The following is a 23,683-nucleotide window of genomic DNA, read 5'->3' on the forward strand; positions in this document are numbered from 1 at the left end:
TCACTGTGAACACCACTGCCAAGCAAGAATTGGTTAAGTTTAAAGTGAAGTATGTAACGAGTAAAGTAGACGAACAGACGTACAGAGGCGGGCAGTCACCTCTGGAAAGCTTTATTCAAAACATTCATCTTGTTGAGTGACTGCGGTTGTTTTTCGAATCTACGATTGTAAAAATGAAATCAAGTGAAGGCCACAGCAGGTAGTTCACCAAAAATAGACATCACGGTTATGCTGATCAATCGTTCGCTCCAGAATCAAATAGACAACTGACGTCACTGCCCTAGCTTTGGGACCTTTGGATCAATGACTTCTAGCAGATTCTTTTTATCAAAAAGTTCTTAATATGAAAGGTTTACACAAACCAAACGAGATGTTTTGTGTGCCGATAGTTCGGCTGCCAAAATGCCTTTGACAACCCTTATCAGTGAATACATCTGTCACTGTGAACACCACTGCCAAGCAAGAATTGGGAAAGTTTAAAGTGAAGTAACGAGTAAAGTAGACGAACAGACGTATAGAGGCGGGCAGTCACCTATAGAAAACTTTATCTAAATCATTCATCTTGTTAAGTGACTGCAGTTGTTTCTTGAATCTACGATTGTAAAAATGAAATCAAGTGAAGGCCACATCAGCTAGCAAGTTCACCAAAAATAGACATCCCGGTTATGCTGATCAGTCGATCGCTCCATGCTTTCTCTCATTTACGTCCAATTCACGTCAAGTTGATTTTGTGCAAAAAGAATCATATGGACAACTGACGTCACTGCCCTACCTGTGGGACCTTTGGATCAAGGACTTCGAGCAGCGTCTTTTCATCAAAAAGTTCTTGATATATATGAAAGGTTTAATCAAACAAACCAAACCAGATGCTTTGGGCGCCAATAGTTCGGCTGCCAAATGTGACTTTGACAACCCTTATCAGTAAATACATCTGTCACTGTGAACAGTGACAAGCAAAGCAAAAATAGGGAACGTCTTAAGTGAAGTGGATAGTGCAGTGGAGAAACAATCGCAGTTGACAACTTCTAGAAATTTCCAAGAAGGCTTTCAGTTTGTTTAAAGTCTCGTTTTTCATGTTTAAGAAAATGAAACAAAATAAAGTCAGCCAACAATGGCTGACGCCAATTTTGCATCAAGAGCGTCAAGCATATTTTTCATCACAAACCTAATTAAAATAAAGGTTTACACAAACCACATCAGGTGTTCACGTAACGACGTACGCTACATAGCTCCCTGTGAACATCTTCAAGTGAGTCTACAGATTAATACAGATTGATACAGATTGATACTGCATACAGAAACAATTGACGAGATGACGCGTACCATTCATCATTTATTTGCTCGTTTAACGAGCGGTTTCTAGTGGAATCATACGAGACGTTAACGCCATCCATAAAGGAAGTCGTTGTGGACAATTTGCCTTTGAAACACAAATCCGATGATGAGCGAGCAATGGCACAGAACAAAGTCTGTCACAATGATGTATTACCCAATAATGTTGAAGAACTATCTCTGCGTCCTCAAAGTATAGTGGTTGATCATCGTTTTAAACACTTGTTCAGCTCTGATTGATAGATTACATTTCAATGAGGCACATACAAAAGTTACCAGTAGCAAAATGTTAAGGAAGCCCAGTTTTATCGTGTCAATTGAGATTTTTGATGAATTACCACCACAACGATACGTTTCACCGTTTTTTGCATTTAACCGTGAAATAATATTTCAGTTTGCCCCATTTTCTGCTTAAAACGTTAATGGTCCAGTATGTTTTAACATAGTCATGGTATATCGACTATCTGAATCAACATGATTCATTCTCAACTTGGGAACATCTTTTCTGATATGCAGGTAGAGCGCCAAACGTTCAATAGATTTCGTTTCCTGTGCACAAACACTTATCTATTGTTATATCGCCTGCTGAATGAGCCCCATTTCAATAGGACCTCACACTATCATCCGACCTAAAACAGTTTCCACATCATCTCGAGTAATGGCAACTTTCGGTGTTTTCAATAACGTCGGGGAGATTGCTGCTCTTGGGGATCAAAGAAGAGGGACTGCAATCATCTGCGGCTCAATCAAGAAGCCAAAATTGGATTCCATGTTGCTAACGATACCATCAGCACTGTTTGAGCGGTACACATCCGATAATAGCGTCGGTCGTGATGAGGCGAAGTGAGTTCCTCTGGCAAGAAGTTTCCAAACTTTTGGGTGATTCGCCAAGAATAGTTACTCAAGCAACTGGGTAAAATTTTGAAACAGACGTTTCCGACAGCATCCGCTGTCTTTCGTCAGCGACTAAGGATAGGACTTAAAAAACAGGTTTTATACCAAAACTCTGAATTGATATGTTAATGAGGTTAAGACAATTTAGTATGTCTTGACGTAGTCTTCAAAAGAAGGATTTGGGTGGTTCGTAACTGAAAGAAGCTGAGTGTACAAAAAGGTGGAATGCCATTTTCAGGGGCAAGAAATAACAGCAACAATGGGGTAGGGTTAAAAGCTATGACAGCAAGAATGGTGGCATTATTTTAGTGCAATTTTAAAGGTACTCTCTTAACAACGACAAAATGTTAGTGCTTCGTTAGATAAATTTTGAGGTGACTCTTAGCTAAAAGAAGCTGTACAAAAAGGTGGAATGTCATTTTCTGGGGCAAGAAACATCAAAGACGAGCGAAGGGTGGGGCTTAAAACTGATGAAAACAAGAATGGTGCAATTTTGATAGTACTTTCTGAACAATGGCAAGCTGTAAGTCCTTCGATAGATTAATGATTAGTATTGGAGCTGGCATGCCGGCACTTAAGATGAACGCTACACAGAATAACTTTGAGAGCTTTGGATATGTTTTATGCAAGCTCCACTAGAAGTAATTCCGTTTCCGCCAGATGTCAAGCGTGTCCTGGAAACGGCAATTTAAAACGCTCCATTGTACTTGGGGCTATCTGGTCCTCAGCCATAGATGGACCGAACTGTATCAAACATTAATGGTGATCACTGACACCCATTTCACCTAAGATAAGAGCGAAACAGTTTCTGATGACCTGCTTACCGCTATGGTAAAAGGTAAAGCAGGCATCCTCAATTGAGGTGAAGCATAATGCTTTTTCAAGTAGCTAGTGGTAGTGCAATGCGGCTTCGCCACGGCTCGCGTTTTTTTTGGCCAAGCACACCGGGTCACCCATACTCTTCTCGATAAGTGTGTTGGGTTCTTTTACGTGCAGAGGTTTGACGCCTTAAAGCTCCCTCATACACGGGGCCGCCGTCCTTACGTCCCCATCCGATAGGACTCTCACTTTAAGGTAGTATCATACTCTCGTCATTGTACATTCGTGTGAATATAAGATATATTCCGTGGCGGAATCTAGAATTATGACTGCGATGTCCTATTTGAGCAAATAGGAGAGCTTCAGAGAGGTTAGAAATTAATAGATGGGTTGGGATAAGAATGAACATTTGATAGGCACAGTGGGCTGCCAAATAGATGAATGGAATAGGATCTATACTCTAGTAAATGGCATGAGTGTGTCACATATTCCCTTGATGCTTGTGGCAATTTGCGATGGACTATTGTATGAGTATACAAAAAGGAATACGGGACGCTACTGGAAACTAAAATGAAAATTGGTTGTTAAGAAGTGAATATAAAAAGCGATACACGCTACCTTACCTTACTTTGCATTTGCCTGGAAAGAGGTTGATAAAAGTGACGTTATGGGGTTGAAAAATGACTTCCTTCCTAGTATTTTCTACACAAACAATTCCAGGCTACTAGGGGAGCCTTGTTGGTGTACAGAAAAGAATAGGGAACACCCAAGGAAATGTGGTTGTTAGGAAGTAAATATGAAAAGGGATACAGGCCATCTGGCCTCACCTCTCTTTGCACAACTTTGCCTGGCAAGATGGTGATCAACCGTGACGTTTTGGATTTGAAAAAAACTGACTTCATTTCTAAACAACAAACTATCCAGTCTACAAGGCCTTAAGGGGATGCCAAATAAGGAATATGGAACGCCACAGGAAACTCAAAAATGACTCTTTGTGCAAATTTGCCCGGAAAGAGGTTGATCATACAGGACGTTTTGGATGTGAAAAAAAATGATTCCGTTTGCTACCTAGGATTACCTCTCTTTGTGCAGCTTTGCCAGGAAAGATGTTGATGAAACAGGACGTTTTGGATGTTAAAAATTCCTTCGTTCAACACGAACTATTCCAGACTATTGGGGGATCCTTGTTTGCCAACTAATACCTAAATGTAGGAATCTGAAAAAAGACAATAAAAGAGATGTACAGATCAAACTATATACACAAGTGTCGTGCTAATTTTGTTTCAGCATAGAAGAGGAGCATAACTTCAGACTCTACAGATGCCATGTTACGTCGCTTTTAACGGCAATTGAGCGTTGCGGCTAATTAGATCCCCCGTGTACGTCGTTACTCTCAAGTGTGAAATCGTTGTGTTTAGAATACGTTTTAGCTCGATGATCAAGAAGTGAGAGGCCGTGATGTGGATATGATGAGAAGGTTACCGCCAGCTAACGGGAAGATACCCTCTCCCGGGATCCATTAAGCCATCCGTTTCTACAGGCAACTCAAAGTGTCGTTTAACATATCTTAACCTGCAGACGACATTTAGGAAATCCCATATACGAAGCAGTAACATCAAGGGAATGTCAAAATCCTTTCGGCGTTTACCGAAAGATATCAAGGGAATAATTGCCATCTCAACGATTTCTCACATACAAACTTATGTACAAGTTCAATGACTTAGGACGTATCCATGTAATCTAACCTTGACTTTATCACGTTTGCAAAGACGATGATTGTTGACTGGCTAAAAGTAAACCCATACATGAAGATTACCGCTTCACTACACGCTATTAAATGGTGTCATCCCATTGGTATTTCTGCTAAAGTAAGCTTCAATGTTTCTCAAACACGAAGTTATGTAAGGTTCAATGACTTCGGGAACATCCATGTAGTTTAATATAATTTTGACACAGTTGCCAAGAGGATGACTGCTTGACTGCCCGCTATCAAATAGTAAACCCATACAGGAATACCAGTAACATCAGGAGGTGAGGGTGTCCAAGTCCTTTGTGAGTTTGCCGAAAAATATCAGGGAAAAACTGTCATGTCAAAGATTTGTCAAACACAAAGAAAGTTATGTGGAAGTTCAATGACTTCGAGAGTATCCATGTAGTTTAACTTTGATGTTGACACAGTTGCCCAAGAGGATGACTGCTTGACTGCCCGCTATTAAATGGTCTCTTCCCATTGGTACTTCTGCTAACGTAAGCTCTAATGTTTCTCAAATACAAAGTTATGTGAAGGTTCAATGACTTCGAACGTATCCATGTAGTTTAACTTTAATGTTGACACAGTTGCCCAAGAGGATGACTGTTTGACTGTCCGCAATCAAATAGCAAACCCATACAGGAAAACTAGTGACATTAGAATCTGTGTCCAAGTCCTTTGGGCGTTTGCCGAAATATTGAAAGGGAATAACTGTCAGCACCAAGATTTGTCAAACACAAAGAAAGTTATGTAAGGTTCAATGACTCCGAGAACATCCATGTAGTTTAACATAATTTTGACACAGTTGCCCAAGAGGATGACTGCTTGACCGCCCGCTATCAAATAGCAAACCCATTCAGGAATACTAGTAACCTCAGAAGGTGTGTCCAAGTTCTTTCGACGTTTGCCATATTTTGAAAGGGAATAACCGTCAGCACAAAGATTTGTCAAATGCAAAGTTATGTAAGGTTCAATGACTTCGGGAACATCCATGTAGTTTAACATAATTTTGACACAGTTGCCCAAGAGGATGACTGCTTGACTGCCCGCTAACAAATAGTAAACCCAAAGAGAAAGTAGTAACATCAGAAGGTGAGCATGCTCAAGTCCTTTGGGCGTTTGCCGAAACACATCGAAAGGGAATAACTGTCAGCACCAAGATTTGTCAAACACAAAGAAAGTTATGTGGAGGTTCAATGACTCCGAGAGTATCCATGTAGCTTAGCTTTGATGTTGACAAAGTTGCCCAGGAGGATGACTGCTTGACTGCCCGCTATCAAATAGCAAACCTATACAGGAATACTAGTAACCTCAGAAGGTGTGTCCAAGTCCTTTCGACGTTTGCCATATATTAAAAGGGAAAAGCTGTCAGCACAAAGATTTGTCAAATGCAAAGTTATATAAAAGTTCAATGACTTCGAGAGTATCCATGTAGTTTAACATGATTTTGACTCAGTTGCAAAAACGATGATCACTTGACTGCCCGCTTCAAAATGGTCTTGTCTCTTCGGTATCTCTGCTAACGTAAGCTTCAATGTTTCTCAAATACATAATCATGTAAAGGTTCATTGTACTTCAACCATAATTTTGACGCAGTTGGAAAGAAGATTGGCTACCCGCTATGCAATGGTTAACCCATACACGAAGTATTAACATCAGGAGTTTAGCGTGTCCAGGTCCTTCCAGCGTTTGCCGAAACACAGTGGAAGGGAATTACTGTTAGCACCAAGATTTGTCAAATACAAAGTTATGCGAAAGTTAAATGACTTCGGGAGAATACAATATGGTCACACATTTGCCCAAGAGGATGACTGCTTGACTGCCCGCTATCAAATAGCAAACCCATACAGGAAAACTAGTGACATTAGAAGGCTTTGATGGCTGGAGTGCTTTTCTTTATGTATTCTCTTGATAAAGAAGACGGACACAAGCGTCAACTGGGTTTGAACCTTGAATAGTCTCTGCAGAATATTGGAAATTTCTTACATGTGGGAGAGAAGTCACATGAGCTTTCAAGTCACCTGGACAGGCGACAGCTTGACAAATCTCCCCCCGACAGTACTTCAAGGCTATATGGTAATCGTGTGCCTCAGCCTCCCACTCTTAAGGCTTCAAAGACCCGCACAAAAGAGCTTCTGGTCCCCTGGTGCCACCTCTTTACGCCCTTAACCTTTACAGCATTTATTATCGCAACGGGGCTGTGAACATGCTGCACTTCCCGAACACCCCACGGAGCACGCTGGCGCCAGTGTCGTATCTTAAAGACGGTAACCTGTCGTTACCATGGTAACGTAGTAAGGTGCCATTACTGCAGATATAAAGCCTGTGCTTTGAGGACGCTGTTCAAAAACAGACCAATTATGCATTTTATGCCTCAGGTATAGAGATGATGAATCAAATTTGAAACCTATTCTTTGCTGGTTGTTACTTCAGCGTTTAAGTCTTATCAACAACTCTCCGTAATGTCAAGTCTATGTAAAATCAATTGACAGTGTTAGCGCAATCATAACTAACGGCCTTGTATCCATGCCAAGTACAAGGCAACATACATGGTTCAATGTAAAGTGGCTACAACTACACATTCAAACTGGGCAACTCGTTTTGCATAAAACCTGTGCCTGCTGTCCTAAACTTTGCTGTAATTTTAAGATTAAGCTTGGATTTGACTTCCATATATATATGAGGTGTCTGTATGAAGCACCAGCATCTTATTAACGACACTGTCTGGGCGCCAATAGTAACCAAACGTCTGGGCCATAGCATTACGCGTACAGTTTTAGCGGTATTACCACACCATCTAATCCTACCTGGTATTGAAGTAAAGCACTTGCTTTTAAACTGCCAATGCGCTTCTTCCTTCCGGTGAGGGATGAGAAAACCTTTCAGATTGTCCTCGGAGTTGCGCATTTCTATCGAACGTTCCTGTGATAGATGGACTCCGCAGCACAGATGCGTGGTGTTGATAAGCCCTGAACTTTAGCCACGGGAGTTCGGAACTAGCTCGGGCAGGAAGGACATCGCTGCATGAGCGTACGGGGCTCAGTAGCGGCGAGATTGATTCTCTGATACATAAATCCGTCCAGATGAACTTTCCGTACGGGAGAGACAGAGTGGTTATAGATAGGGATCAGTCTGCACCTCAGTAAGGTCCGTAATACCCGAAGTAACCAACTTCCCATCAAGACAGAAGACCGTGCGGAAGTGCTAGAAAGCTAAGAGAACTTACTGCATATGGCTTTGGTCATTGAAGAAACGGAGACAGACAATGTTCAAGCTGCGATCACTATATTTTTCAACGCTGACAATATTCCTGCCGTCATCTTCGTCTTTGCACACAGAATTGCCAAATACCCAGTGTAAAACACTATATACTCTTCACTATCAGAAAACCCCAGGCTTAGTGACAAGGCTATAACGAACCGTAATTGAGCCTGGACAACCACGCAGATGACTCAAAGGGCTATGCCATGACAATAGTTTAGTCTTAGAGGATTGTAAAGTATAGATATTGTGTTTTAATGGCCATAAAGTTCCGACGTTGCACCTACGTCTAGATGACAGAGAAACCACGGAAAGCTCGGCCATATGGATCGGTGCTTTGTGCAGGCTTCACGTTACATCATGTGGACATCGTGACCTGAAACGTGATTTTTAAAATCTTCATCGATGCTTCACAACCTTCATCGCTACAAATATTGCCTTTAATGAAGAGCTGTGCTTGCACATACGATGAGCCGGATTCTACAGTCCAATTTGTCGGAAGTTTCAAGTTGCTTCCCGCATCAGTTACCTTTGAAGGTCACTCAGAATGGTTCACTACTTAAAAGCTAATCTGGCTGCTCTGGAGAAACGAGATGGTGCGAGATAGAGATCTAGCTGTCTGCAGCTCAGCTCATCGACATCGGAAGCCTCCTCACCCCGACCTCGCGAAAGAGATGCTATCAGAAGGAAAGGATCAGAAGCTGACCACCACGTAAAGTGAAGTTGACCAAGGCAAGACTCCGATAATTGAAAAACTGGCGCCTTACTTTTAAATTGGCTGTTACCTCCGTACTGCTTGGTCCCAGTGCCCGTCGGGGATGGCCGGGCTCTGTCGTGGTCACAATCAAAAGTTTTCTTCACGGCGTCTTTTTTATAAGCGGGGCGCGGGTAGAATTCAAGTGAGAACAAAAATCTCCTCGGGTCCCCGCCATGCCCAAAAAATAGCCCGGTAGCCACAGGGTGTCCTACGGAGCCACGTAGGGGTCACGCACGAAAGTTTTTTTAAAAAATAGCCCGGGAACTACCCGACAGGGCCCCTTTTTCCAATTTGGACTAGTACATAAAATGGAGGTATTTTGTTATTGTATTTTCTTGTGTTGGCGTGTGTCCGTTGGTATTTGAATGTCCATTTACAGGATGTGGGGCGGAAGATGGTGTAACGGGAGAATGGCAGGGCAGGGATGTTGATTTGGCCCGGGTCCAAAGTTGGTCCCGCATGCTGGCAAGAAAATGTATGATTTCGCCAGAATTAGCAAGAAATTCACAACAATGAATAAAACTAGAAATTCACAAAAACTCAAAATATTCGATGGGGGTATGAGATTTCTTGCTTTCACCATTTCAACCGATGGCGTATTGCTCGTTTGCCTGTAATTCTTCTGGTGCTCCATAAGGTCAGTGACCTGGTATGGAATAAAGATTGTGCCAAGAAGGCATGATAAAATACATATGTCCTAGTTGGTCCCACAAGCTGGCAAGAAAATGTAAAGACTGAAAAAATTGCCAGAATTAGCAACAAACTAAAAACTTTAAGGAAAGAAAAAAAGAAATCGACAAAATACAAAGATTCAAATTATTTCACGGAGATATAATCATTTCGATATTTCTTGTTTCACCATTCCCAACCGGTGGCGTTTTGCTCGATTGCCTGTACGTGCTCTGGTGTTCCATGAGTACATTGACCTGATATGCAACGGAACACTTAAGACGACTGTGCCAAGAAGGCATGATAAAATACATGTGTCAAAGGAAAATACTTCCCCTTTATCTAGATTACAAATGACGAGCGAAAAGTGAGCTGTTCATCTTTGGACCGCAATGGTTTTCCCGTAGCGTATTTCTAGTAAATGGAAGAAAGCAAGCCTTTAAGTCAAGAAGACAGGCGGCAGCTTTATAAATCTACCCGAGGGGGCTATGTAAGACGGTGTCGTGCCAGGCGCTTTAGCTGAGATGCTATGCTCCCCTTCTTCCAAGAACCACGGAGAGTTATAAGTCCCATTGTGGCACTTTGGTTCGCTGTTGACCGCAGAAAGATTGATCACATCATAGGTGAGAGCATGGTACATTTTCGAAACACAGGTGTATTTTGTTATAAAGTCAAAGCTAATTTATTAATATTTGGCTGAAGTTAGAACGTAGCTCATTGGTATGGAAACGCCGTCACAGTTTAAAACATACTGTAAATCCAAAACACTGCTTTGGTTGGCGACCAAGTAAAACAAAGCATTCTCAGACTGGTTAAAATCTATATTACGGGACTTTAAGTGTTGAAGGTCAATGAGAGCCCTACAGTTTTCAGATAATTATTATTTGTTTCTCTCGTATATATTCACCATGTTTTTATGTTGGACAGGGGTCTAGTGAAAGAACTATAGTTCTGTTACCCCTGTCCAGTTACCTCTGTAACGAAGTTTAACAAATAAATAAAAATAAAAATAAAAAATAGAAAATAAAAGAGCCCTACATATCGTTCTCAAAAGCTGTTCCCTTCTGCACTGCTTGGACGTTAAAGAAACGAGACAATCATCTGGCTGTCTGTAGCTTGTCGGCACCGCGTACCGGAACTGACATTCAACGAAAGAGTTGTTGTCATTTAGGACTTGGAAGTTTTGGGCCGCTGCTCTGATCTAAGTTTTTAGCAAAGCTGCAAAACGCTGTGATTAAAAGTTTTGGGTGTTTGCAGTGACTTTGCCTGGCTGTACCCCAAGGAGCTGTTATCAGAGTAGTAGAGTCTGTAGTGGGCTACAATAAAAGGGTGACCGCTGTTTTTCTCAAATATCGTAGCAAAAATTCAAAACGCTGTTAAACGTTCAAGATATTTGATGCGATTTTGCCTAGCAGTATCCAAAAGCATATTTTCAACAGAAAACCTGAAAGCGCTATACATAATTCCAGCAGAAGAAATGTGGCTCCAGATAATGAATAGAACTGCAATGTACACTGAACCCATTCCTCCAAACTGGCATATATATACTGTTGAGAAACAAACTCTTTGCAGTGCAGAATACCAGGGGAATCCTAGGCTGACCACTTCGTTCTTAGAAATTCTTTTCGCGAGTTGCCTTCCTCTCTGGAGGTGTATACTTGACAGATGAGAAGGTTCTGTCAGATAGACTGACGAATTTCCGAGACGTATCGGTCTCAGTGGAAATCTCCTCCGGAAGAACTCATCCCGACTCTCAAATGGAAAATTCTGACTTGGGGGTTGATCATGACGCAAGCGAGGGACGCGGCAAGGGCCCCTGGCGGAAATATTGCGTGGCTACGCCGCTTGTCAATTTCTAACCTTACCAACCAAGATGTTATCCATGTATTATGAATGTCAATTGACATTAGGTGGACAATCCAAGCAGCCCACATCAAATGGTACACCAAGGGTAGTGTGAGGTCTGTTGGATTTTGGCCCATCCATGTGGGTAGTACACCTGCACTTAAAGCACCCTGCTTGAAACATTACGTGGTGTAAAATCCTCACTTGATCATTCCAACAAAGATGTTATCCATGTACTGTACTATGAATGTCAACTGACATTACGTGGTTAATCCAAGCAGCCCACACCAAGTGGTACAACAAGCATAGCGCAAGAGGTCGGTGGGCAACTGACGGATCTTGGCAAGCCCATGTGGGTAGCACACCTACACTTGAAGCACCCTACTTGAAACATAACGTGGTGTAGAATCCTAACTGGATTATCCCTGACCTTAGCAACAAAGAGGTTATCCATGTATCATGAATGTCAAATGACATTACGTGATTAATCCAAGCAGCCCACATCCAATGGTACATCAAGGATAGAGTGTGAGGTCTGTAGGCCACTGTTGGATTTTGGCTCATTCATGTGGGTAGTACACCTTCACTTAGAGCACCCTGCTTGAAACATTACGTGGTGTAGAATCTTCACTTGATTATTCCTGATCTTAGCAACAAAGATGTTATCCATGTATTATGAATGTCAACTGATGTTACGTGGCTAATCCAAGTAGCCCACATCAAGCGGTAAACCAGGCACAGAGAAATAGGTCTGTGGGCAACTGTTGGATTTCGGCTAACCCATGTGGGTACGACACCTACACTTAAAGCACCCTGCTTGACACATTACTTGGTGTACAATCCTCATTTGATCATTCTTTACCTCACCAACAAAGATGTTATCCATGTATTATGCATGTCAACTGACATTACGTGGTTAATCCAAGCAGCCCACATCAAGCGGTAAACCAGGCATAGAGAAAGAGGTCGGTGGGCAACTGACGGACTTTGGCTAACTGTTGGATGTGGGTAGTACACCTACGCTTGAAGCCCTAGGCCTTTGCTTGAAACATTACGTGGTGTACAATCCTCAAACTCACAGATGGCCCACGTAGAGATTTTATCATTTCAATATCCTCTCAGAGCACACTTCTGTGAGCGCCTTGCAATTGTTTTCGGAAACATCAAAGGCTAGGGATCACTCTTTGTACAAACCTTCGTGGATGTGTCTAGCGCCTTACTACTAAGAAGCTTCTGCCGCCGGCAGTGGCATTAGCAGAATTCATCGGGGTTTTTTCAATCTGAAATAAAATCAAAGGAAAGTGAAGAAATATAAGAGGGAGAGAATTAAGAAGAGGAAAAAGAGAGGGCATCACTATTGATATCAAATTGCTTTTTTGTCACAAAATATACCCTGGGGAAAGGCTATCGGATAAGAATCGTGACATCAATGAACAGTATTGCTGTTCGATATTCTCTGGTACGGGAAAAAGTTAGATATTCTTTGATACTGGGCTAGATAAATGCTCATTCTTAATCTTAGTCAGACATGATCAGTTGATTAGGAACAACGCCAGGTGGAATAAAATAAAGTTTAGAACTATTTATCAAGATTGAACTGTCCTCCAACGGTGTAGACATCTGTTCATGTCTTCTTTAGTTCGTTATCAGTATCACCAATTCACTTACGATGTATGTGCCAATTGCATTGTATACTGTAAATGCAGAAATGTTCGCGAGGATTTGATTTCGCGGTAGGAAGAAAATAGAGTGTTTGCAGTGGATTTGAGTTTAAAAGAATAGTAGCGCTAGTCACAAAATAGAACGGCTTTTCGCGGTGGTTTAAAGTTCGCGGTAAATGGTTCACCGCAAAAACCGCGAACATAAAACCACCGCGAATTTGTCTGTGTTTACTGTAACCCAGCCTGCTGTTGCAAATCATTCATCATCATCAAGTATGCAAATCAAGTCTAGGTTAATTGCATCTCAGCGCTACACACGTATCCTACTAGCTACTGTAATGAACGTTCAATGTTTTGGGTTCACATTGCGATATCGATATTCAACAGGGCTCCCTTGGAAATCAGTTACAATGTTAACTGAAGGGACCAACCTAAAGATTGATAAATAAATAAATGAATAAATAAATGATGGTTCGAAGGGTGCATAAAATCCAGGTCTGTCAGAGACCCTGGTGTGATGAGGTGGTGGTGGGTAGTTGCTACTCTCCGAGCAGAGGAGGGGTTCCGGCATGTTTTTGACGTTTTTGTCGGGCTTTGTACTTTGTCATTTTTTTGTCTCTTCAAACCCCACCTCTACCCTCACTGACTTCGGGGTTTGAAGAGACAAAAATAAAATAAAAGTAGGAAGCCAGGCAAAAACGCAAAAAAAAAGAGTCAAAAGCATGCCGGAACCCCTCCGCTGCTTGGAGAGTAGGTAGTTGCATCTTTCTGTAAATAACGTCTGGTGACCTGGAAGTATCGCCTGACCCCACACATACACAGACTGTGTGCTTCAATGGACACTAGACGGGTAGACAAGCTTATTGACTCGGAGGGCAGCAACGAATAATGAGCACCCCATATCTAGTCTCCTGCACCAAGTCATTATCTACACCTACATGGGTATGAATAAAGTTATGTAATGCCTACGAAATTGACCGGTCGGACATGTATGGATCCAACCGGTGTGTGAATTATGCCCCTTGCGTCTGCCCCTTGTGACGTTATCGCCCCCGACCTCGCACCTTGTTATACAGAATCATAGAACTGGGGAAAATGAAATATGATGTAATGCTCAATGGGAGAGGTTTTCGTGCTATTCAACGCCCACAGACATCCGTGCGCCAAAGAATCAAGTTGTTAGACTGATGCTCTGTCATCTAGAATGCCTTTGTGGTCGGTTAGAATAACAATTCAACTGAAATAAATGTTCTGAATACCGAACCTTTGAAATTGTTCTTTGCGCTGGTAACCGAAAAATTGGAAAGGGTATAGCAAGCTTCTCATATGTAAAACATGTAATCCCTTAGTATTCGGCTATCATTTGATCAGGCAAATAAAGGGTTATTCGAAATATTGATTGCATAACTGAAAGAGAGCAATGTGACTTAACACGCAAGTTCTGTACTTATCAAGTTTAAACCCCACTTGCAACCTTCTTTAAGATAACACGTGATAAGATACTGTATAAAAGTCACTCAAGCAACTAGATAGATTTTGCAAGTGGCCAGGCGTTTCAGCTAGTATCTGCTATATTTCTGACTAACGAAAGATCATTATGACATTGATGCTATCTGAAATGTCTGCCGGTTAAAACATCTATCCAGTTGCATGATTGAAGTTTGTATTTTTCACCTGTAACCTGTTATAAAATCTATATGAGGAGTGAAAAACATTCCAACAACAGTATATTAAACCACGTGGAACGGGAATTATTGGAAGGGCGTTTTCAATGTTTTATCAAAAGGCAAGTAAACTTTCTGACAACTGACAATATTGAAGAGTCCCTGAGCAGTAGCGCTCATATACTGGGTTATGAAACTTTCACCGCCCTTTACAAAACCCCGATTACAAACTCCCGATCTCACGACGCAAAAGCTAGCCACTCGATTACGACACCGATATTGCATAAATCCGCTGGGAGCTATAATAGATAGTGGGGCTGATGTTCTCGTTAGTGAGGGCGTAGTGCTACCCGCAAATACAATACAGGACCATCGGATGCCATCTGGAGCAACAATAGCACGGAAATTGAGGGCAGGGCTCGGGAGATTGAAAAAAATGTCATCTCGATTGCTTTCAAAAGACTCACCGGAAGGCAGCAATATCAGTACAGCTTGACCTCCGATCTTTTTGCCCCCGGCTACGATGGTCTTCTGGGATTTATTCTACAGGCCGTACTACTAATGATGCCTGGTGCGAGTGCAGGAATGATTCAAAGACACATTATTCTCAAATGTCTCAATAGCAACTGAGTGCAGATGGTAAATGCAATTTGGGGAAAGGAAATATTTTTTTTAAGCTTGTTCAACAAGGAGAGCCGCCAGGGGGCCCAAATCGACCTTGACCTTCGTTTTCCTAAGACCTACTCACAATCGTTAATGAATATGATCATAATCCTTCCAGCTGTTTTTGAAGATATTAACTTGAATGTAGCCTCTAATCGTTATGGAATCAAAACACTGCCTCATCTTTATAAACGTTGTAGACTAGTGTGAGACCAAACTTTGTATAGTTTCATAATTACATCACACAAAGTTACTCAAGGTACTTCATAGACTTTGAAAATCTTATAAAAGTTATTCAGTTGCTTGAGTGGTTTTTGTAATTGTATCGTGCATCTTACTAGATATAATAAATGAATGAATAAACTGAACTGAATGGAACTACCAGGATGTCTAACCTTAATTGACGTCTTTTCGTGATTGCTCATAAGGGTATGGGGTGCTGAATAAGAGATTGCATTTACATCAATCAATTATCAAGTATATGAATTTCACAGAAATACCAAATTGATATGCATTGAAATGCATTGAATCCACAGAGAAATCAAATTCATATGTATTACGGACTACCTTAAAGTGCAGTAAACAAATCAATTATGATCAAAAGAAATCCATTCACAATTCCCATAAGGCACCCTAAACAAAAATAAACTAATGGTGGCAACATAAGTCAACTTAGTTCACATAACTTCTGTGATCCTTGCTGGTATGCAACATGTTCTGCTTATTTCAATCACACCTGTTTACCTTCATTATTATGTATTATTTACCTCATGAAAACCACAACAGACATGTAACCCCACAGTTCTAACTCTTCGTCACTGAACGTAACGCTACTTTAAACTGCTTCTGTCTGACTACCTTGGTCAGCAAGAGTGAGTCACATACTAGCAAATTATCTATTGATGGTATTAGACCCTTTCGTATACGTAGATTCGAGTACGCATGTGCAGTGTCAAAGGTGAAGGCCCTTTGGCTTGTAAATAGTTCTCATCTCGAAATTGTCTCTATTCGCATAATGATGCCCAGAAGTGTTTTGTTTACGTCTCATAGCCTTTACCTTTGACACTGCACATGCGTACTCGAATCTACGAAAGGGCTTATTACCTGCATCACTATGGGTGGGAGGGGGTCATAATGATGCCCAGAAGTGTTTTGTTTACGTCTCAGGGGCTTTCACCTTTGGCACTGCACATGCGTACTGTAATATACCATGATCGAAAGCGCTTATTGCTCTTGCCCCCCTCCCCACCCCCAGTGATGCAGGTAACCCCAGCTCCCGTCAGATCACCACACTATTTCAACACAACTGCAGTACAGTATAGAAAACCCCACGTTTACCCTTGTTGACCTTGTCCGCATCTGAATGACCTCAACGGCTCCAACATCCACCTTCAGGGCATCTGTCAAGACTGACAACAGGTTGAAGAGAAGGTGACCCCATAGAGTCTTCAAAGGTCAAAGGTAACCCCAATGTCATCTGCAGTAATTTGATGCCTGGTGACACATTTACGGTCGAAGTCCATAACAACGTTTTCCTTTTACCATGTAATCTATGAAAAATTAGGGCTTGTCTATTTTGTGGTCATTCTCCTTATTACGCCCATGGGTCGATATAAGGAACAAGACTATAGATTGAGTCCGATGAATGGTTTGGGAAATGATTGCCGGTATGAAATGGATGGACAAACTCTGCCCATACTCGTAACTGGGTAAAGACTTCATATCAGATTTAGATTGGTATACATTAGAAAAAGAACGCCCCCGCAGTTCCGAAAGGTTAGTTCTTCCTTTGTACTGACTCAGGAACTTTTCTACTTTATACAAATCGTGACCATGAGTTTAAGTGCAGAACACGAGGTTTCAAAATCAGTTCGGTAGAAGTTCTGCCGCAGTGCCTAAGAAAACCGGTAGGGACCAAAAGTCTTCTTTTTTTTCATTAAAAAAAAAAAAAAACTACAAACATAACAAATATCTTAAAGATCGATTCATCCACGACTTCTAGATGTTAGCTGTTGACAAGCCACCCTTTTTGGCGAAGGTAAAATGACAAACGGAAAGAATGTTCAAAAAATTTCTAGTTGCAGACGCCCCATCATTCTTGACCTTTGTAAGGCTGCTGCTTTCGCTTTTCCTAAACCAATTTATGGTGTTACTTTAAGATAAGCCAAGATTATCAAATTTAGCTGATCAAGATGGATCAAAAGTCGTTACCAGGCGGTTATCAATTTCGATGTCAACAAACATGTGTCAGAATTAAGTAAGGAAAGATTCATCACATTGCCCTGGGGTCTGAAGATTGTGCGTAGTAAAAACAACTCCTATAAATCATCATATGTCAGTTGCGTAATGTATTCAAAGCCTGAACGACTATGCATGATGCTTTATATTAATTTGTTCGTGCAAGGCTTCCTTTTATTGAACGTTTAAGTAAATACGTCGATGAAGGTTAGACATCCAGGTAAGAATATTCACCAAATAGCAGTTACTCAAGCAACTCGATTTGATTTTGGAAAATAATATTCAGTTGCTTGAGTAATTGCTATTTATAAAGTAAATACATGTCCAAAATAAAAAGTGAAAAAATGTTAACGTTACCAGGAAAACATAATTGACCGGAGTAGAATGTCAAGGCATCAATACCTGTACTGTATTTCATAATCATAAAAAGATAGATGTGAAGTGAAAGACAGTTAGTGGCAGGTTACCACTGAACGTAATTTACATTGCTCGTCCTGAACATGCATTAAGGTGCCTTAAATTGCATCGCACATTCATTACAAACCATTTAACGAGCTGTGAGGAGTAAGGTGTTTTAAAGAAGGCAAATGACAGGCTGAAAGTTTTCCAACATATCTCCACATCAATGAAGGACCGGCGCGGGAGCTTTACCATGCCGGCGGTCCGGCTTTTAACTGTACCGACGTGGGAGTACATCTGTTTGATGTTGTGGGAGAAATATGCGGTTGAGGAGTATTCTTTAAGATAATGTAGTCGAGTCATGATCCCTCTGAGCCAGCATGCTCTTCCCTCTTTACGCCTTAGTTCTGCTACAACAGTCTTCAAGAAACGTGTTTTGTAAATGGATCAGACGTGGTGCATTAATAGTTATCCATCTGTACGTTAAAAGGTTTGCCAAGGACGTTAATATCAAGGTCACATTGAATGTCAGAAATTAGGAGTATGAACCTCTGTCCACTCCATTAGACCTCCAAGGACGTTGATATGAAGGTCATACACATTGACTGTCAGATTTATTTATTTATTGGTTCAGCATGTACATGCCAGGGTTGCCCAACTAGTCGGAGGCTATTACTAGGGGCGAACTCAGGTGCAGCCATAGGACTGTAGGTTTTGAACCACCCACACCGGGAAGGACCCCTACTCTTTTCGGTGGGTACTTTAACGTGCTCGAGGTGTGGCTCTCCTCAAACACGGGACCTCCCTTTAACGTCCTATCCGAGAGACGTCTCTAACCGAAGCTAGGTACTCATTTACAGTGAAGTGAGGAAATTCGTGTAAAAAAAGTGTCTTAAATTCCCAAGGGCACAACATCGGGGCAAATCGGTGGTTTCGAACCGTAACCCGGGACGTCTCGGTTGTGACGAAACACCCTATGGATTGCGCCACACGATGCCACTGTCAGATAGTATATACTTGAGTTGTCTCTCTTAGATACTACGTTTGTTTTGGTTCTTCGGGGCAGTGAGCGCTAATGTAGTAGACAGTACTGCACCTCTTTGATGTTCTATTTTCGGCAAACAACTGCTAAAAGGCAACATTTTGAAGACGCCACGAAGAAGCCCTAAGTTTTATGATAATTCCTCACAGAAGACGCTATTACAAGGAAGGAGCATTCAGTCTTATCAACACGTGTCATTGGTTTCACATATATATATAGCTGATTTATTGATGTTAGTATTTCAGTCTCCATTGACTATCAAGAAAGTTCATTATACAGCGGACAGTACATATGTACGGCTTCAGCCAAAAATGATGGCTGTCATCCGTTGTGAAACTTTTTAGGGAACTTTTGAATGTCTTTTAAATTGGAGTGAATACAATTCGTCGGTATGACCACGACGTGTAGAGATGTCCATTAACTCTCAAAGCGTTGCTCAATTATATAGCGGACATACAAAATGATGAAGTATAAGATTTGATGTCATGCGTTGTGAAACTTTTTTGTATTTGAGTATCTTTCAAATTGAGGTGGATACAATTCGCCGTGTGCCCACGAGGTATACAGCTACAGGCTATTCACTCTTAAAGCACAGCTCAATTATATAGCGGACAGCACAAAAGAATGTGGTCGTGCAAGATTTGCTTTCATGTGTCGTGAAACTTTTTGCAGAAACTTCTGAGTGTCTAGAAGGTGAATAGAAATCGTCTTTATGAACATGAGGTAGAGAGGTCTCCATTGACTCTCAAAGCACACAATTCAATTATATAGCGGACAGTACAGAAGGATGTATTCCTACAAGATTTGCTGTCATGTGTTGGGAAACTTTTGCAGAAACTTCTGAGTGTCTTTCAAATTGAGGTGCGTGGATACTATTCGCCGTGTGCCCACGAGGTAAAGTTATTTTGGGCCCAGTCTGCACTTCAGCTATTTGCCCAAATTTAACTAAATCCCAAAAGGCATTCAGTCCAAATTGCCGGTAACCATAGGGTAATGGATTGCTTTCATCTCTGCACTGTAGTTCACAGTCTGATGATGGGAGGAGCAAATTGTCTGCAAAGTTAAAGTACACACCAGTTGAATAACTAAGAAGCTATTCATGTGGGGCAGATTCTTTTACCCAATCGTTTGCCCAAGGCGAAATTACTTGATGGATGTTTCATCTTCTTCGCCTTGTCCTTTTGTCACTTTAATTGTAATCACCATTTATGATACATTTTCTTAAAAAGAAAACAAATGCAATTACACCTTCATACACTGATAAAGAAAGCGTATGACATTCTCCATTAAACAATTGATCACATAATTTGACTTCGCTTTGAAACAACGTCAGGATTCTAAATAAATGCCTTCCCAATCCAATTCGTTAAGTGCATACATAGTGCATCAGGTGTACGCCCAAGAAACCTTTCAAAACATTAAAGTCTTTTCGCGATTGATTAAAGCATTTAGCACTTCCATCGCCTCTCAAAGGTGCCGCTGCTGGCACATTGCCAGACATTATGATGTCACTGTCGAATTTTGTGTCAACTTATTACGCCTTAGATGAAGGCATCGGCAATCACATTTCACACTTGAGTCTCTCTGCTTAGAAGACATCGGATGTTACTATCTGACAGAAGTAACAGCACATTGGATCAAATCCAAGGGAACACGGTGCACACTGAAACCTTAGTTAAGTAAAGTGTAAACTCGAGAAAAGTTTGTCTTTCAAGGTTTCGCACGAGAAGGTATGACTGCAGAACCTAGCCCCTAACTCTAACCCTTGCCCTAACCTTACCCTACCCCTAGTTCTTTCTCTAAATCTAACTCTAACCTTGATGCCCTTGACTCTTTATCTTCTTTTCTCCGGATGCTCCACAGTAACGTATGATTGTAAAATACATGTGGGGAAGGCTTCCCACGGACAGCTTTGTATCTTATCTATTTGGTTCAGACTTGACAATGCGACTAAATACTGTTATTGCAGAAATGTTCTCGGTAGTTTTGTGTTCGCGATACTCTTCAGCACGAACTCAGTAAACCAGCGCGAAACTTTACGCCCACCTATGACTGCATCCCTACTACTAGTATTGTTTCAAACGCGAACTTAAAACCACCGCGAACACGCCATCTTCTCCCTACCGCGAAATTAAATCCCCGAGAAATTAGATGCATTTTCAGTAGTTCTTATATTTTGCCTTTTCTCCACAGTTTCTGGGAGTGTGGCAGCTGGGATACCTGATGTGTGACGTGTTCGTGGCGTTAGATGTAATGCTGTGCACGGCCTCCATCTTTAACCTTGTCGCCATCAGCATTGACAGGTAGGTCATCACTTCTAATCTGTGACCCCTAACGGCCGCTCTGGCGTCAGAAGGCTGGGCTGAGGTCGGCGGCATTTCTTTGATCTAACATTAAGCTTGTGAAATCCTTGTCAGACGGTAACTAAAGAGTTCAATCTGAACACACCAAGCTTGTCATCCTGCGCAACAAGTAGTCAATTAGCTGCAGAAAGTGGTCAGTGTCGTTGGTTGTTTATAGAGACAACATGACGGTAATTACGACAAGACTTCTAACCTGGAGATACTTGTCGTATTTTAAAAGTTCGCGTCAGCGCTATCGTCACATACTGCTACAGTAGTGTACATAAATGTTTGCTGTGGCTTTAAGTTCGCGGTGAAACGGTTGCCGCGAAAACCGCGAACATAAAACCACCGCGAACATTTCTGTGTTTACGGTACTTTCTTGGCAGCTTAATAAGTCATCTGTCTCGAGCTAGCGAGACAGTATAACTTTGCCTCCAGTCTTGGTCGAGATGAAAATTTACAGGCTTTGACAATAAAAACCAACAAGCTACAGATATCTTTAAACACTCATTTGAAGTAAGAAGTTTCTGACGTTAAGATATGCCACATATAAGGTGCCAAACTGTCGTTTTTAGAAGCCAGGGAAGTTTTAAGTCGTCATAAAAATGACAGTTTGGCTAATCTTAATGTCAGGACCGTCTTACTTCAAACGGTAACGGAAGTTACAAAATGGGTACATTTAAATGAGAACGAGCGTAAAATTGCCACAACTTCATTGTCACCATCTTTTAGCAGACGCTGTCCATGGCAACGGTCATCCTGAAAATAGAATAAATCACGTCAGGTTTATCAAACAAGTAAAAATGATACTAATTCATGATCAGTTAAGTTAAGTATTCTAGACTATAGGATACGCGTAGCTACAAATTTCATGCTCCTTGTGTTGTATTGAGAGAGAACTTATCATCATCACAGAAAATACAAGGAGCAAAATATCAATCGATGACAAACACAATGCTTTGGACTCCATGTGAATAGTGTTGATCAAAATGGTAAGGGATATCGAATGACATGTTGAGTATATTGCGAACAGAAAAAAGCCCTGTAACTGAATAGCCTCTACCAGGCCCCGTGGATGGCTGGAAAAAAGTACAAATTGGCCAAATAGAGTGAATAGTATGCTAAGGGAGTCTGCTACAGAGAGAGGGTCCAATCTGCAAGTGAAACCCTGGCAAATATTCTCTCTATAGCCGGCGTAGTTAGTGTGGTAGAGACTAATAACTGAACACGGCTGTCCAGTGTTGCTATAATTTGCTTCTGTTGTGTTTTCATATATCCCTGTAGACCCCATACATAGTGGTCTCCGCAGTCCGTCATGTATTTGTGACTTCTTGTGTAAAAAGCAGGCATCCTCAGCTGAGGTGAAGCATGATGCTTTTTGAAGTAGCTAGCAGTAGTGCAATGCGGCTTCGCTACGGCTTGCGTTTTGGGCCAAGCACACCAGATCGCCCCTACTCTTCTCGATAAGTGTGTTGGGTTCTTTTGTGTACTAATGCCTCATTGCTACGGAATCTTCGAATGCTAGCTACCGGGGTCTGGTCGTTTACTGTGCCCTACAAGTAAAAAAAGTAGACCCCGGTATGAAACAGAAAACTCTTTGCAAGCTAGCAGAAAACGGCACATATGAAGCCTCAAAAATCGCCGAAGATTCGTGATTCAACCGTTAGTTTTGGTGAAAAAGCACATGACACATTCAAAATGCGTCAGAATACGTAGTAACTGAAAGGCGCGCAGCAGGATAGTAGCAGCCCATCTTCATTCCATTGCGCCTCGACCGGAAAGAGAAAATTGCTTGACGTTTGCAGAGGCGACAGAGAACACGTCATGATTCGTGATTCAACCGTTAGTTTTTGGTGGAAAAGTCCACGACACATTCAAAATGCGTCAGAAAACGTAGTAACTGAAAGGCCGCGCAGCAAGATAGCAGCAGCCTATCGTCAATCCATTTCGCCTACACCGGAGAGAGTAAATTGCTTTTAAGTATAAGCTGGGGCGACAAAGAACACTTCATTACTTAAGTAAGTACCTTCCAACTACAAGGTTAGCATCTGACCTTTACGTACAAAGAACTAATCCAGTAACAGACTTTAGAAAGACGGAGCCCACTTCAATTAGTGCTAATGGTAACGTTTGAGCACCTGGTACAAACAAGTTCTAAAATAGACAGTATAATTCCTGCGAAATCTAGAGCTCCTACTCGACAACAATGGTGAAAATACCGACTCCTGAAAGCCGTGCTGTCTGAATGGTCAACACGCTTTCTTCAATTGTCTATAGGTGGGCGTTATATATGCTATGGTTCCTGCGAGAGTTTCTGCTTGTACGTACAAAAGACAACTTAAAA

The 23,683-nt window shown here is 41.5% G+C and overlaps 1 protein-coding gene across 2 annotated transcripts in view; it reads left to right on the forward strand.

The window, feature by feature from the left end:
- LOC136421653 (D(4) dopamine receptor-like) overlaps positions 1–23,683 on the forward strand; it is a 57,974-nt gene that overhangs the window by 29,247 nt on the left and 5,044 nt on the right. For both annotated transcript variants that reach the window (XM_066409120.1, XM_066409119.1), the window contains exon 3: positions 21,188–21,297. In XM_066409120.1, coding sequence (XP_066265217.1) covers positions 21,188–21,297 — 110 coding nt within the window. The remainder of the gene's footprint in view (positions 1–21,187; positions 21,298–23,683) is intronic.

This window comes from Branchiostoma lanceolatum, chromosome 16, assembly GCF_035083965.1.
Source record: "Branchiostoma lanceolatum isolate klBraLanc5 chromosome 16, klBraLanc5.hap2, whole genome shotgun sequence".
Lineage (NCBI taxonomy): Eukaryota > Metazoa > Chordata > Leptocardii > Amphioxiformes > Branchiostomatidae > Branchiostoma > Branchiostoma lanceolatum.